This window comes from Perca fluviatilis, chromosome 23 (genome assembly GCF_010015445.1).
Source record: "Perca fluviatilis chromosome 23, GENO_Pfluv_1.0, whole genome shotgun sequence".
Classification (NCBI taxonomy): Eukaryota; Metazoa; Chordata; class Actinopteri; order Perciformes; family Percidae; genus Perca; species Perca fluviatilis.
Window position 1 is genome coordinate 21,696,819 of NC_053134.1, and position 17,177 is coordinate 21,713,995.

The 17,177-nt window shown below is 41.1% G+C and overlaps 1 protein-coding gene across 4 annotated transcripts in view; it reads right to left on the bottom strand.

Annotated features, from left to right (window-relative positions):
• The window catches only part of LOC120553490 (anoctamin-4-like), a 69,062-nt gene that overhangs the window by 12,609 nt on the left and 39,276 nt on the right, over positions 1-17,177 (bottom strand). For 3 of the 4 annotated variants that reach the window (XM_039791971.1, XM_039791970.1, XM_039791973.1), the window contains 8 exons: positions 15,969-16,029; positions 9,083-9,165; positions 6,375-6,620; positions 6,052-6,192; positions 3,094-3,258; positions 1,547-1,583; positions 1,310-1,421; positions 158-215 (listed from right to left, as the gene is read on the bottom strand). In XM_039791971.1, the coding sequence (XP_039647905.1) occupies positions 158-215; positions 1,310-1,421; positions 1,547-1,583; positions 3,094-3,258; positions 6,052-6,192; positions 6,375-6,620; positions 9,083-9,165; positions 15,969-16,029 (903 nt within the window). The remainder of the gene's footprint in view (positions 1-157; positions 216-1,309; positions 1,422-1,546; positions 1,584-3,093; positions 3,259-6,051; positions 6,193-6,374; positions 6,621-9,082; positions 9,166-15,968; positions 16,030-17,177) is intronic. The other variant, XM_039791972.1, reaches the window with a different exon arrangement.

Genomic DNA, 17,177 nt, shown 5'->3' on the forward strand with positions numbered 1-17,177 from the left:
CTCTGCATGTTTCCATAAGTACTGCCGCTCACTGCTGAGAGGGGTTAAATGTCTGTGCTTGGGCATGCAATAATAGCTTAATGTCCAATTTAGAAAAAACTTAGATCCATAATGCTTTGCTGTTATTCCCCTGCGGGAACGCAAAGTAATTACTCACTTCTTCCAGTTTCCAGCGATTGATGAGGCGTAGATATGCACCAGGCCGGCCTGTAAATCTGTCAACCCGGGGGGAAAAAGATGTAACTTTTAAAAAATAAACTTGTTTTTCTTATGTCATATGGCAGCTTAAATATCATGCAACATCAGCAGACCTTGCAATGTGTTTAATATCTACTGTGACATATTGATATTTTCTGAGTTTTTTCTAATCATTCATTAAAAACAATGGAGATACAGTGTCACAAAAATCCAATAGTGGACAAACTTGCCACACATCAGGCTTTTTGTGCCAAACATATCTCAAATCAGGTTTGTTTAACACTGAATGGACTTAAAGCTGTAAATGTCTTGGACTTGGATGCCATAAAACGATCTACTCTAGATTTTCTAATCTTCATATTGAGAGGTTATACTCCTGTGTGGAGTTTTCTAACACACATAACTGGTTAACTGTAAAAGCTGAGAAAACTTTGTGTCAATATTTCTTGTGGTGTGCCTCAAGGCTCTGTCTATTTGTCTATTTAAAAAACATAGTGTCTTGTTACACAGATGACACACACATCTACATTTGTATTTCATCCAAAGACTTCAGTTAGATTTTTTTAGGGAATTAAATTTAGAAACACATCACTTTTCAGAGTTCTTATATTATGTCCCATAGTCTTGTATACTGCTCCAGTACATTACATTCAGTGTCCACAAACGGCAAAACGCCTGAAAGTCAAAACTCAACATTAAAATGCATTGTTGTTCATGAACATCATAAGAAAGAGAAACACAATGACGGTGTTGTATGTAACAGTGTTGTCTGCATCCCCTAACCCTCCATCACCCTTAACCCAACCCCACTTTGCAAAACGGTTTGTTTGGATCTCGAAAGGCCATGATCATGGGTATTTCCCTCCCCATTCATGTTTTTGCTTTTAGGCTAGGCTAGGATACGAACACCAACTTAATGTTTTACAAGGATCAGTATTTAATGTTTTATTAGGCTATAACAAATGAAAACTTGGAGTTACAGGGGGAAAACAGGACCGTGTTCCCAATTCAGGACAACTGTTCCTAATTCCGGACTGTCTGACATTGTTTCGGGGTGTCTGGTCACCCTACATGTTGTACTGTATTTGTGAGATCTTCAGGACTTTCTCACCTTCCCAAGAAGAAGGCGATGTAGAAAGTTGAACTGTTGAGGTTGACAAACTGAAAAAGGAACATCTTGAGGGTGAAGCTGTTCTCCCACTCTGACTCTGTCCTCGGCTGTTCTGCGGTGGCACGGACAGAAAGCGGGATCGGTGACGTAAATTGAGAAATGTTCAGTACTGAGCCAACACCAATGTACAGTAATCAAGTCTGCATCACCCTAGATCTGCCGGTGCAGTCAACTTACCTAAATTAGTGAGAAGAAGAGCAACCTTTTCATAGAGCTGGAACAAAATACAATGTTGGAGGCCATTAGTGTGGGAGGAAATTAAATTGATTGTAAATGTGTCATTGATTAAAGGGCCCCTATTATACTCATTTTATTACATTTATAACATTACTTTATAAATATTGTTTAAGTAGTTCTACATTGTTTTCCCAACTTGTATATGCGTTTGCACATTCTTTCCTTTGTATTTTTTTATCTTTTATTTTTTGAATATTTGTTCTTGTATTCTATCCTATTTATTATTTCTTGTATATTCTGTATGTGTGCTGTGTCTGATATTTTGCTGCTGTAGCCATGAAAGTCTATCTTATCTAATTTTCAGTGTCATATTTGTACTCTAGGGTCTACTAGAATAGGTTTCTATTGGGAAACTATTGGGTAACACTTAACTTGAAGGTATCTACATAAGAGTGACATGACACAGTCATGACATATGAACCCTAACCCTAACTCTACCCCTAACCCTAACCATAACTTGTCATGACAAAAACCGAATGACACTTATAAAAGAAGCGTTATGTCATAAATGTTTGACTTGTTTATAATGTTGATGACACGTTCATGACAGTGTCAAGTCACTCTTATGTAGACACCTTCAAGTAAAGTGTAACCGACTATTGTCAAGTTTTGAAAGTCTGATAGCAGCACCTATGAAATATGAAAAAACTGGGTTGGCATTCTCAATCAGTGACATCACTAACTGAGGAATTTCAAACAGGAATGTGGGCGAGGCGTTTTAGGCAGTTGAGAAAAAGTACGGTCTGGGTTTTCTTGTACTTTATACATATATTACATACACAAAAAACTACATAACACACTAAAAGACAGGAAAAATCCCAAAAATCACAACAGCCTATAGAAAGCACATAAATGTAGTCTTTACATAAAACAACATCCTGTATTTTTGTGTCTTACCCCACAGTCACATTAGCTACAAGAGACAGAGACAAAGTGACAGGCTACCATTCATTATCAATGGGAGTGGACGTTTGCAAGCGACGAGCTCGCCGCTGCCACGAGCAAGGCGGGGCCAAAATAGACAAGAAGTCTATTTTATGCAAATGCTGAGCGATGCGACAAAGCGACTGCCAATCGGAGCGTGAGGGCAGCGTGACGTAGGTCAGTGGCTCGAGTCGAAGAAAATAATTCAAGATGGCGGAAAACGCTTCAGGACATCGTACTTCTGTATATATCTGATAAGTTTGGCATTTTATCTCATATTTTGTTACTTTTATCAAGAAATAAATACTTTTAAATCCCAGAACATTGTTCTTGTGACTTAACAATACCTCTGAAGTAACTTTTAAGATGTGCTTGAAGGTAGCACTGGAGAATTTCTGTTTACTGTTGCCAAGCAACCAGGAGTAGGCTAGGCAAGGAGCGCCCACAAGCGAGTGCATGTCGCTCTCTTTTGTAGCTAATGTGACTGTGGGGTTAGTTGTGATGAGTTCTCACATACCGCTTCCCCCGTGCACCACTGCTGCTGAAGGGCAGCACACACTCACCACGTTGAGGAGCATGATCATGCAGAAGTTGATGCAGACTGCCGTTCCCGTGGTCGCCACCTGAGAGTTGTTCCTGATCAGAGCCCAGCCGAAGGCGGCGAAGGTGCTGACTGTGATCACGCGGTAAATGACGATGCCGAACACAGCGGCGATCACCACCAATATCTGTGACATCAGAGCGTTAGGTTGAGCGGTGTGCTCTTTGGGATAGATATTAGTAGCATGGATGTATTATATTGACTGGGCCGTGGATCCCAAAATGGCGGCCATTCATGTCAATGGAGTTGCTCGCCTGGCGCAGTGGTTCTCAACCTGCGGGTCGAGAGATCATTTCTGGGGGTCGCCAGATGGTTGGGGAGAAAAAGAATGAAATAACATGCTGTATTCTAGACTGGGGAATTTTTACATTACTGTGTGAGTTTGGTATATTTCATGTGCTATATTTAGAGCGTTATTTCTAAATCAGGAGACCCTGGAACACAGAAAGATGGCTGAAGGTGAGAGAAAAAGTCACAAACGCATCCAAAATCCACAGAGCCTGGAGCACATTGGACAAGGCTGGTTGCCAGCTGCTAAAACTAAAACCAAACTGTCATTACAGCGAAGCATTATTTGTTTACTGTATTAATCATTTGAAAGGAGCCAGTTGAGGTGGTTCGGGCATCTGGTAAGGATGCCCCCTGGGCGCCTCCCGAGGGAGGTGTTCCAGGCACGTCCAGCTGGGAGGAGGCCTCGGGGAAGACCCAGGACTAGGTGGAGGGATTATATCTCCAACCTGGCCTGGGAACGCCTCGGGATCCCCCAGTCAGAGCTGGTTAATGTGGCTCGGCAAAGGGAAGTTTGGGGTCTCCTGCTGGAGCTGCTCCCCCCGCAACCCGACACCGGATAAGCGGACGAAGATGGATGGATGGATGGATGGATTAATCATTTACAAAAATCACTAAAAATCAGCCGGAGGAAGTGTAGAAACAGCTGTTTACACCGGTTTGCAGCTCTCTTTCTCTCGTTGTCGACGGGGGTGGGTGGGTCGCGAACACCGACCTCATTATTCTGTGGGGTCGCGAATCGAAAAGGTTGAGAACCACTAACTTGAAGCTTCCAGGTTTTCTTTCGTCAAATATGGCCCACTGAATATGCGCAGTAGTGTTTTTCCTGTTGGCCCCACCCGCGAGTGCCCACTCCGTCTATAGACTTTATATAGTGGCAACGTCACCGCTTTTTAAATCGCTTTTTTCGGCTAGAGGGAAGTTGTTTTATATATAAAGTTTTACAACCATCTTTTTTTACAATGGTGGCCTGTGGGGAAAATCCTTACTGGGTCACTGTTCCTGGGGGCCTAATTAGTAGATCCTTCTTTCTTTTTGGCTGGCTGGTAGTGGGCGGGGCTTGGTTCAGGTGTTATAAGGCTGCTACATCCTTGAGAGTGAGAGACTTGACTTTGGCTATGAGAACTGAACACCTACTACCCAGCTATATTTCTTTTTTGGACCAACCACCACAGTGGTTGAATTGAGAACAGTCAACTGACGCCGTCTGGGCCATCCGCTCGTAGCTAGCAACTTTTGCTGACTGGAGGTAAGCCCACACACAACTCCCTGCCAGCCAGCCTTTTCTTTCTAATGCACACTTTATTTTAGGGAATGAACTCACCCGAGACACGCCAAGAGCCAAACTGTCACTCTAGTAACAATAGTGACATGCAAAAATACCACTACGAAGAATAACAATAAATATTAACACTAGATTGCACTTGCACTGTAACAATTTGTCATCAAATGCAGTCTATTAATATGATGGAAGATCAATATAAATAGAAAAGACAATATAAAATAAGTTTAAAACTAACTTAATTTAATAATGGGTTTGTTTATACAGAGTTTATTAAACTGGCTCCTATGCAAACAAATGGATGTTTGACATGATGGATTGCTAGAGAGGCAATTTGCAAAATCTACAATCAAGAAATGTGGCGTCAAGACTTTTCATCAACGCATGTGCATCCCTGAGAGGACAAAAACTGCTATTAAACAATTTTTTTTAACCAACTTCAGTCCTGATCATCACTAAAAAATATTCATTCCTTTTCAGAATTGTAACCCTTTAAATGCCAGATTGTTTACATAACGCCGCTGCCACAAAGTTGAATTATTTTGTGTATACTCAACAAATTTTCCTGAATGGGTTCGTATGATATCATACGATAACTTATACACACCAACTTGTATGATATCCTACGAAATTGCCGCTTGGTCACGTGATGACCGGTCACATGACAGTTACATTTAGCCGATAAAAGGTGACTGAAAGCCGGAAACAGAGCACTGTGAGCTGTCGGTTGTTTCAGCCGTTCTTGCAGTTGAGTTTAGCCGAAAAAAGGTGACTGTCAGGCAGCGACGGCAGTTAAGTTTAGACACCAAAACAACTAGGGGGAGTTTTTCCCCACAGTCTGGGTTATGTCAATGATTAACAACAACATTGATTTGATGCATTGCACCCTGAGTGCTTCATAATACAATAGCAATGAGTGGAAACCAGGAAAATATGTATTTGTCCCATAAGGCAAACATTAGAAAATGGCTCAATCTGGTGGAAAATAATAAAAACTACAACTTTGAAGCCAGAGCTCTAGATTGAAATCCTGATATAATAGAATGCACAATTTTATGCTGTAATGGCTTTGGGATCAACAATTGTGGTTTTAATGAGTTTCAATGGTGACATTTTTGTATTTTGACTACACTGTTTATTATAGATTTATTATAGGAGCTAAAGTTGAACTTCCAAATTTTGAAGAAAAAAAAAATTGACTAATGTCTACCACATGCATTAACTCTGCCACAAATGTCCCTAGTGAGACGTAACGGCTAACATACAGTAATTAAGTGTCTAAGACGGAATAAATAAAAAGATGAGCGTGGCACACCTGGTACTTGCCATTTATTTAGCCCAGAAACTCACCATGAAGAAGATCCCGGATGCTGAGACGATGAGGCGACTGTATTTGTCAGTGAAATCTTGGTACGGTTCAGGCTTTCCAGATATAGGGTTCATCCTCTCCTTCTTCGAGTATTTGGCCTCAAACTGGGGGCGTATTTCGTCCTGAAAGACAAAAGGACAAGACACACGTGAGCAGGGAATGGAAATGGCTTCACAAACTCTGATTAGTCTATCAGCTAGTTCAATCAGGAGAGAAAAGTGAATGAATTAAAGATTCATGTTTATTATAAGAGATGTGATATATTTAAGTCTTGGCAGAAAAGTCTTTGGTGCTTAGACTCTACAGGGAAATTTGAAAGTGAGGGGCGTCTGCCCTGAGCAGCAGCACGATAAATCCCCCCATGGAGTCCAGACACTGGTGGTGGTAGTGGTGGCTGATGATTCTGATGAGGCTCATAGGCTGAAGAAGCTGATGGAGCTGATGAAGCAGATGAATCTGATGATGAATCTGATGAATCGGCGAAGACTGGCGATGACGGGGAGATGGAGGTGCGCTTTGCCATTTGCGACGAATCGCACTGAAACGACAGCTGACAGCAACAGAGAGAACAGATTTCAATAGCGGAACAGCCGCGAACGTACCGCGCGCATTACACGGCATGAATGTACTTAAGGAAGAGAGAGAATCATCTTTTTAAGAGTCAGCTGCAGGGTGATAGGCGAACGATGTAGGTGTGTCGCTATGCTATTGGATAAATGAGATCAGCTAATAAGAACAGCTGATATCATGATTGACAGCCCCAGACCATAGACTGTAAAAATAGTGGACGTAGCAGAAGTGACATCACCCATTGGTTTGTTGACTGCGGTTTTGAAGCATCGAGTTTGGCAATATGGCCGTCGCCATCTTGCTTTTTTGACTCCTGGACGTGACGATTTTTGGACAAGAGGGTGGAGATGGGGAGAATTACGTTACCAAGCCAGTGTTATTTATGTCCGCAAAGGTGCTGCGCTAGGCTAAATGCTAAAGGGGGAAAGTTGCAGATTTTCAACACTTGTGAAGCGAGTCATCCAGTGGAGATTTACCGGAGGGTAAACACAGGCCTCTGGGTACTGGCGCCATTAATCTGCATGTACGGCAGAACAGAAAATGGGCAAAATTTCCCCTTAAACATTTTCTCTTAAGTCACCAGCTAACGCTAGCAGTAGCTAGCTAGCTTGTTTTGCAGAACTCTGACCAAGACATTTTTAGACAACCAAAACGTTCCAATCAGCATTGCTGCTAAGCCTCTGTTATGATTGACAGGTCGGCTTGTAGACATGCCCTAGAGCATCTCATGCTTTATCGTCAATTTAAAAAAAAAATGGGACCATAATTTACAAAATGAACATCATGCTGTATTGAAGAAGACTTGAAACGATAAGCGATTAAGGACATAAACTCATGAAAATGTTTACTGAAGTAGAGTAATTTTCCCATAGACTTCTACTGAAACCGACTTCTTTTTGCAACCTGTGGAGTCATCCCCTGCTGGAAGTTAGATAGAATTCTGGTTCAATGCACTTCCGCATTTGCTTCACTTTTCAGACCCGGAAGCTTCGTCCATTATTTTTACAGTCTATGGACCAGACAGGACAGCAAAGAAATAATGAGCATATGCATGAGAGGAGTAAATGGCACGATGCATGAGAAATAAAACTACAGGCCTAAGGATGCATAATGATAGTCTTCCTGACTGATCTCATGACATAGATTCATTTCTGGTTCAAAACCCAGAATCATTAGAGTTTATTATCGCTGTATTATCTTCTTTTCTGTACAAAGCAGACTGAGACTCTGAGTCACTTCACACCCACAAACGGCAGTCTTTCAAAGAACCTGTTTACCAGTTTGGGTATGATTGACAGACGAGGGTTGGAAGTGGATCCTTAAAACAGGCATGGACGTTTAAACCCACTAAACGTTCTGACAAAACCAAATGGCAGTATGCCAACTGTGTAGGGGTCTGAGTTTGTAAGAGCATTCATTATAAAAGTGTTAAATTTGTAAAGTTTTCAGTGAATCATGAAATGATTCGAGAAAGAATCCTTAGTACAACAGTCCCACCTTTTTAAATACATGCCTGCAGGCAAGAATAGACTTAAAAAAAAGTAGGCAAACATTTCTCAAGGGCAGAGCTACTGTGAAGGCAGACATATTGTCAATGTTTGAGTTGAAACGTCTTAGGGCAAAGCCAAAGAGTAACTAGTTAGCTAAACTATGAGAAACAACTAAAGTAAAGTAACTAAAATAAAAATGGCAGCAACTTTGTTTTTCACTCTTTAGGTTTATTCTCACTGCATCATTTTCACACCAGTCTTGTTTAGTTCGGTTGAATCGAACCCTGAAGCTCAGAACCCCTTGGTGCGGTTCGTTTGAGCACGTGCAAACACAGCAATCCCACTAGGGTGAGGACTAAAACAATCTGGTCCCCGTCTGGTTACAAACAACCTCTGGTGCGCTTCGGTGTGGTTCGTTTGTGGTGAGAACGCGATCAGACCTCAATCCGACCCAACTACCAGCGTACTCGGCAGGTTTAAGCTAAACGGCTCCCGTAGTCAGTTGCGATGCGGCAGAGCGTGCAAACTGTAGCAGCTTGCGGTGTTTCTCTGACAGAAATAGACAGCGGTCAAGCTCGCCGTAACTCGCGTCTCTGTAGTCAAACTGGCCGCCGCTAAAGTTGGAGACAGACACCCGCAGAGCAGACGTAGTCGCTAGCGAAACAATGTCTGGGAACACAGGATCGTCTTCCTGTATTTATTTTATTGCCCCCCCCCCGACACATCTGACCAATAAGCGGAGGGAACGTTCTTGCATAGTTTGTAGTGATGCATTTCAGTTTGCTTGGATTTTTCTCCGTGTGAAACGAAACCGAACCAAAGGGAAGTTTACAAACTCATCAAATGATTCAGACCAGAGTAAACGAACTATAGGTGTGAAGATGTCCTAAAACTAAAAGGGAGCAGATTAGCTGCCTATACCGAAATACAATGACCACATGAAGTACTTCACCTCCTCTTCCTCCCAGTCGATGAGGTCCCAGTCGTATGCGAGGACAGCTCTGCGTCTTTTCCAGAACTCCAGGAAGACCGTTGCTGAAACACATGAGGCAAACCATGTTAGAATAAACCCCTTTTTTTTTTTTTTTACAGGGGATTAGCATCCTCCTGGTTTTGTGCATTTGGGGTAATTGCAAGGCCTCTGCACAGTTTTGTCTATTTGTTGTCTATATTGTTAATAGAATTGATTAGTGTGGCTTTAACCTGGCACAATAGCTGCACCCTGCACAAAAGGTCAGAATATGTAACTGCACTGTGGATCGTTGAGAAATGTGCAGAATGTTAACAACATTGTTTAGCATTTTAAGTTACGGTAAATACTTTGTTAGATGCTACTGGAGCAAGATGCCAACACTGGTAAACTTGTATCAGTTTATCATGTGAAGAAAAAGCTGAAGTCATGGACAAATGTTCTCATTGCATGCAATTGGCTCAACTGTGGTAGAAATCCCTAGTGTATATGTTCTAGTTAAAACACAACCTCTGCATAAACTGTTGTACTCTGAGCATTGTGCAATGAGCCCGTAGACTGTAAAAATAAGGGACGTAGCAGAAGTGACATCACCCATTGGTTTGTTGACTGCCGTTTTGAAGCCTCGAGTTTGGCAATATGGCCGTCGCCATCTTGGTTTTTTGAAACAGGGCGTGGCGATTTTTGGACGAGAGGGTGGCGCTGGGGAGAATGACGTGGCCAAGCCAGTGGTGTTTATGCTTGCCATGGTGCAAGCTAAACGCTAAAGGGGGAAAGTTGCCAATTTTAAACTCTTTGGAAGCGAGTCATCCAGTGGAGATTTACCGGCAAGTAAACGCATGTATGCCAGTACAGAAAATCAGCAAACTTTCCCCTAAGTTACCAGCTAACACTTGTGGTAGCTAGCTAGCTTGGTTGTCAAAACACTGAAAAAGACATTTTCTAGGTGACCAAAATGTTCCGATTAACTTTGATGAAGTGAAAACACACAGTGAGAGGGTCACAGTTTAGGACGAAAACATAGACAACACCCCAAAAACAAGTTCAGGTTTATTTTAATGTACACAGCGCCATGGTTAGCATTGGTAAGCCTCTGTCCTGATTGACAGGTCGGCCTGTAGCCACGCCCCTAAAGGATCCACCTACTATATCGTCAATAAAAAAAAAAATGGGACCATAATTTACAAAATGAACATCATGCTGTATTGAAAAAGACCTGAAACTAAAATTGTGAAAATTTTTACTGAGGTAATAAATCAAGTGAGAAGTAGGGACATTTTCTCATAGATTTCCTTTTGCAACCAGTGGAGTCGCCCCCTGCTGAAAAATAGATAGAATGCAGGTTTCACACATTGGCTTCACTTTACAGACCCGGAAGCTTTGTCCATTATTTTTACAGTCTATGAATGAGCCTAATAGTTTTCCACATGATCAGCTGTATCTGCTGGAATGTAGCACACAGAGTCTTTGATTGGGATGAACCAGACGGTCTAGTCCTTAATTGGTTACCATAACAACCGACCAATATTGTGTTGCAATAACTATGCCTTGGCCCCCGAGACAGTTTGCGCGTGTAGTTCAGTTGCTCTGCAGGCTCACTCAGGTCTTTGTTCTTGAAATAAAGATTTATTTTGACTTCATCAGGTATTTTTATCAACTTGAGGAACTCAAACAACACAGACACAATGCTGACTGACTAGTGATAACCAGCTGGTTTGATGCCAAGATAATAAGGCAGTGTTTAAACTGTCACAGGCCACATAGAGAGATTACTCTGAGACACAGTGTTCAGGCACGGAGGGTACGTACCATAATATTGATGAACAAAGTCCTCTGGATAGCTTACTTATTGCGCACACACACACACACACACACACACACACACACACACACACACACATACCTGCCTCTCCACTGAACACTGAAGCTTTTTTAATTTCAGCTTTTCGAAACAAATGCTTGTAGTTGGATTCCTCTATTGTGTCCACATCCCCATTGAACACAGAGCAAAAATGTATCAAATGTGAAGGCTCAGCTGTGTGAGAAGGGCACCGCTTCCCATGTGGAGCCAGCAGGGGAGCACACTTCTGAGGAACATTAATGAAGGGATTTGAGCTGATTTCTCTGCTGCAGTTGATCCCCTAAACATATTCATTTGGACAACAGCAACAGCAACTTTCAAGAAACAGTTACTGGTAGGTCAGTACATTAGTGCACTTTCTTTTAGACTTTTTTTTTTTTTTTTAAACAGTTAAACTGGAATACGTTAGGTATTTGCAGACTGGGCTCTGGCATGTCTGTGCAGCTGTGAAAACAGGCTTTATCTTCCATTATGCTCTTCATAGTTTAACTTTCTTTACAGGTTTCCTGCTTCCCTGTACAAATGTTTGATATCATGTTTGTAATGCTTTTGGTCACATTGTTAGTTTGTGCGACGATCTCTGTGTGTATTATCTCATTTACATTTTATTATAATGTTATACAGTTTTTGTTTTGTCTTTTTGATCCTTTTTATACCCTTGTCCGTGATTAACTTTCCCTTCAGATGTTTTCTATAGTCTTTTACAGTGACTGACAAATGACAACTTAAACTTAGTATGATGCTGTTCAACACTTATTCAAATATATATCCTTTTTCAATAGGCTGCATGACTTTATATGAGTGTGCAGAGGTCTGTAACTTATTAAAGGTTGTTAAAGTTAGTTTGTAGACGAGATAGTGAGGTAGACTCAGATAATTATTGGAAAGTTAGCATTTGGCCTTTTCACTCCAGTAAGAAAAGCATTTTGTGTCACACGGACGTGATTAAATTGTCTTTAAGATAGCATACTAAAATCTTTTAATTGACCTGAATATTTTCATTTTGCCATACACATCAAAAGCATCATTTCTTTCACTTCTGTCACAATTTCAGTTAACTGGATGTCCCAGCCTTCGCACAATATCAGACCGGAAACATTTCAACACAACATGCTTAAAACAAGTGAAGCAAGGGCTCTGTCTAAACTAGACATCTTAATTAATGCACCATGTAAATACATGAAAGAGATCTTGCTCTGAGCACTTGAATGAGTAGAAGCAGATGTAATAAAATGCAAGAAAAATGATCTAATCTACCAGGGCAGGTTGATTTGATATACTCAGTATATGCACACAATATGAAAAAACATTCATTTTCATTTGCTCACTGTAGAAGGTTGTTTGTGATACTTGAATTAGGTTACTGACTCAATTCTTTAACAGGTACATGTAAATTAGATATTGTATCGGAGTACATTTTTGTAAGTAACCCCTCCCCAACCTGCCGGCTGCACAGGGACGCTCCTGGAGCAGTGAGGGGTCTGACTAATGGAATTTCTCCAGAACCAAAACCTGACTGAGCCAGAGATCACCCACTGGGAGTCAACAGCACACCTAGCTTCAGCTGGTACGGTAACATTTCCCTAATGAAATGAACTAGTAAAAGCTTTAAAATACAGGAGATCTACGCTGTCAAAGTGATATAACTTTTTCATGCAACTGTTTCTTCTTCTTCTTCTTCTTCTTCTCTACTTTGGCTTGACTAGTCCCATTATATCTGTCATTTGCCATTAAACATTTATACTTGTGAAACCGATAGGGTTTCCACAGCGATGAGGACGTTGTCTAAATATGTCTGAGTGTCTAAATTATTAACAGATATTTATGCAACAGGGCCTGCGCTGCTTTCATTAGCAGGTATACTGTAGTGGGAGAGCCACAGCCCTTCCTGTCTCTGAATTAAACAACTAACCTTTGGGTCCTCACTTTTGAATTATGTGTTTAAGCTCATAGATACATTACATTTAAACTCGCGTATATGGTTTGTGGTGTCTGATGGCAGCTGGGATTCAAGTTTAAAGGAGACCTATTATGTACCGTTTTCAGGTTCATACTTTTATTTTGTGTTTCTAGTATAACATGTATACATACTTTTAATGTTTAAACAAAAAGCACAGTCTGCTCTGATTGGTCAGCCTTCCTTGATCTCTGCATCCTCCACATCTGGGGAATGTTTAACCTCAATACGGTGTGCACCATTTTGCTACTCGGAACGGTGTGGAACGGCGTGCCATGGCTTTGAGTTACGTCACAGCTGATAACCAATCAGCAGAGACTTGTCTGTAAACTTGTGGTAATAAAAAAGCAGGAACGCTTGCGCACACAACAGTGTGTTCAACGCACCCCCGTTTCAGTTTAAAAAAGAACATGTTGCTACGTTTTGTCGGGGCTAGAGGTGGCCCTGTACTCAGCATATAGCACCACTTTCTACTGTCAAAAATCACAGACAAAGGCCTTTAAATGAAATACTACACAACCGGACATGTTCTAGAAGGAATGTGACCCGAAATATGGGAGACGATAACATTTGCAGCCAAGTTTACAGCTTTCCCTGGAGTTAGCATGTATCTACATGTAGTTAGCGGTCGATTATAATGGAGTATAGCAGCACTTTCTACCATCAAAAATCACAGATAAAGGCTTTTAAATCAAATCCTACCCAACAGGACATGTTCCAGCAGGAATGTGACCCGAAATTTCAGAGAAATTAATATTTACAACCAAGATTATAGCTTTCCCTGGCGTTAGCATGTTGCTACATGTAGCAGTGTAGGTAACGTTAACACTGCATAAGTGTCTGCCTGGAGAAGATGACCATATATAGAAACCTGGCTCGGTATAATGTCATACCAAGACTAGAAAAGAAAAAAAACAGTTGAAACCGGAGCGTTCACAACAGTTGGAAATCTGAGGTTTTGGCTCTTTTAAATACGTTTACCTCATTATGCTTTGGCCATGTTTAACATGAACACTAGCTATTGTAACATTATAGATATGACAGGAAACCCAGAAAAGAATAACCGGTCTCCTTTAGAAAGTGCCAATGATACACCTTTGGTTTAAATGGAAATGTCCTGGCATTGGTGTTTGTGTCACGTCTCTGCATTAAGGTACAAAACCAGATTAAAATCCTTGTACCCCTTTGTGTCCTCTTTACCCTCAACAGTTAACAACACCGTTATCGTGCTGGCCGTGTTGACCTTTGCCCTCCAGCTGTGTTTAGCTCTGTTCTTCATGCTGAGATGTTGGCGATTTGACAACAGAGTAAGAGAGGCTCTCAAACACCCAGAGGATGTTAGCAAACTCATTGGTGAGCATGTATTGCAGTCTGCTGCTTGTTGTTGTAGTTGTTTTAGGTTGGTATGCACATTTTATAAATCAACAAAGTTTTAATAACAATATTTAAAAGGAAGTGCAAATAATGGCACTTACATGTGGTGTTGTTTTTGAGAAACAACTCCCTCACTCACTTAAGAATGTATATTATATATTCATCAATCTTTTATATTCTTGAAACTCTCCTGCAGAAGTTAACTGCATCTTCAACCAATTTTAACAAATACATATCACATATCAATGTTTCATGCCTCCAGGTCTGATTCTGTAGCACATTCTGTGCCCATATTATTCAGGTTAAAGACTGTTTAAATGGCATGGAATAAAGTGAGAGAAACAGCATGAAATGTGAACGCTGTCTCTCCCTGGGTGGGAACTTTCTCACCTGCCACGGTTCAATTGAAAGTGCCTTTCTCAGTCCATTTGTTAAGTTGAAATGAATTTTCGTCTATATTGTTTTCTTCAGCAGAGTGATTTTTTTCCCCCTTTCTTTTCTATTCCTCAGCCCCCTCATCCTTCCACCGAGACATTTACAAACAGGCCAGCTATAAGCTATGTGATGATAATGGTGCTGCTCCTTCGTCACCTGCTGTGTCTGCAGCTGTTGAGGAATATGAACCGTACACAAACTCTCTGTTACAACCTCCCATACCCTGGGACCTTGTTCAGCGCTGACAGGCTCCTCATCCTCCTGGCTTTTACCAAAAATAAATGAAAATGTGGCGATTTAATATTCATGATAAATACTGTACTGTATAGTGAATGCATCCCTTTAAAATTAGGTACAATCTACATGCAATGCAATAGTATGTCACTTTTTAAAGGTAGCGAAACTTTCACATAATTTCAATAAAAAATGAAAGAAAAAATTGAAGTGAAAACTGCACTTTTTTAATATGTAAAATGGGTCTAATGACTATGTGTAATGTGGAAGATGTTGATCATAGTGACGAACCCACAGATAATTACTTCCCAATTCAGCAAAATCCCCTCAGTTTTATGGTGTGTTTTAGTGTTTTTCAGCTCATTGTTTTGGTTTTACAGCCTGCAACTTTAATGTTTTGGATCAGACTCACTGCTCTCATCAGTGTCACTTCCAGTTGCAGATAGGACACCTATTTTCAGTAATAAAACTCTGATAAACCCACTGAGCGCTACACTACCCAGCACCAAACAGCAGACAAAGTTAGCGACTAGTTAGAGAACGTAGCAGTGTTTCCCCCTATAATTGTGTTTCCCCAAATTCATTCAGCAATGCACCACCGTGAGTCAGCGAAAGAGGAATCTGTCTGTGGTTAGTTCATGTCCGTAACAGCAGGACAGTCGAGTAGAGTCTAAACTTCTAAAGTCAGTTGAAACGTTGTCGGGTTACAGGCAGGCTCGATGGTGAACTATGTGCTAACGTGCTGACGGATTGGGATGTTTTTAGCAAAGCTGGGCTAAAGAATATTCGGTTAAACCCATAAACTGTTTAAAACAGATCGGTGATGCTGTTTTGCCCACCTTGTTCTCCGATAAGTTTGCTAGGTGTGTGATTAGCCAGTGTTTACATTTTGTGCTTGTTGTGCTGCCCCCAAGTGGCAAAAATGCAGTATTAGTGCATCTAAAGTGTATTTCTGGGAAGAGAAACGCCTGAAAGTTTGTGCAGAAATGTGAAGTGTTTCGACTTACCCCAAACAGCCATGAATACAGCAAAGAAAACAGTTGCGCCATTGTCAAAGAGATGGGTGACCTGAGAAGAAGATCGGAAGATCACAATTAATATGATTGCAGAATGACCAATGCTGCATTAAAGAACCGTGGGCCCCAGGGGCTACCACTTTTTCAAAGCCCTCCCCCCAGACACCATCATGTCTCAACTATCGCCCCGTCCAACCTACACAGACATCAGCCAAGCTTTATTTACATACAATAATGCATCGACAATCACTCATGACTGCAGTTTAATTGTGTGACTGTATGGCACCAAATACAAGGCATATAATCATCATACGTAAGCCCATAGTGCAGCATACATAGGCTATACCAAACGATGGCAGTGAAATTGCGTACAGGCCGGCTCACTGTAGGCCAATACAATATCCATCTCTCTCACACCAAATGCACATTCTGTCTAAATTGCATAGGCCTACTTGGTCCACACATTTATTTGTGTCTGAAAAAAAAAAAAAAAGAAAAAGGCGGAAAAAAAAAAAAAAACAAAAAAACACACACACACACACACACACACACACACACACACACACACACAACACACACACACACACAGTTAAAAAGGGCTGATACGTTCGACGTTGCCAAGTTCAATCCCAATAAAGAGAGCGCCAAAGTCCAAAAACAAAACTCATACAACACTGACAAGTAAAGCCTGTGTATGCATCCTTATGTCCACTCACAAGTGGTGCATGAATCAATCAACAACTGCAGGTATTAAAGTCCGTTCGTACCTTTTAAAACATCTTTCTCCTGGCTTAACGTGTGCCAACGTCCTTGATAAGATTGATTCATACCCAAATAATAACATCAGTTAGTTAACTACTATGACAACTACATGTACTACTACTTTTCCAGAGCTGGCGTAGCGCTAAAAGCGCAGTGTGGAGATAGGTCTGGCTATGCGAAACTAGCTACTACGAGCCTGCTGGATATTCTGTGGAAGCAGGTGGTAATGACTGATAGGTTTGATATTTCAGCATTCAGGTTTTCAAATGTATTTCATATCTTGTATGTAGGGTACTACATAAGAAAGTTAGTCTGTGGACAACCATCACCCACAGGAATAGCTTAGAATGTGTAAATCTATTATGAGTTTGGGTACAAACCTGCATACAGAGGAATTGGAGCCAGGAATGTGGGAATCTATTAGGAGCATCGGCCATA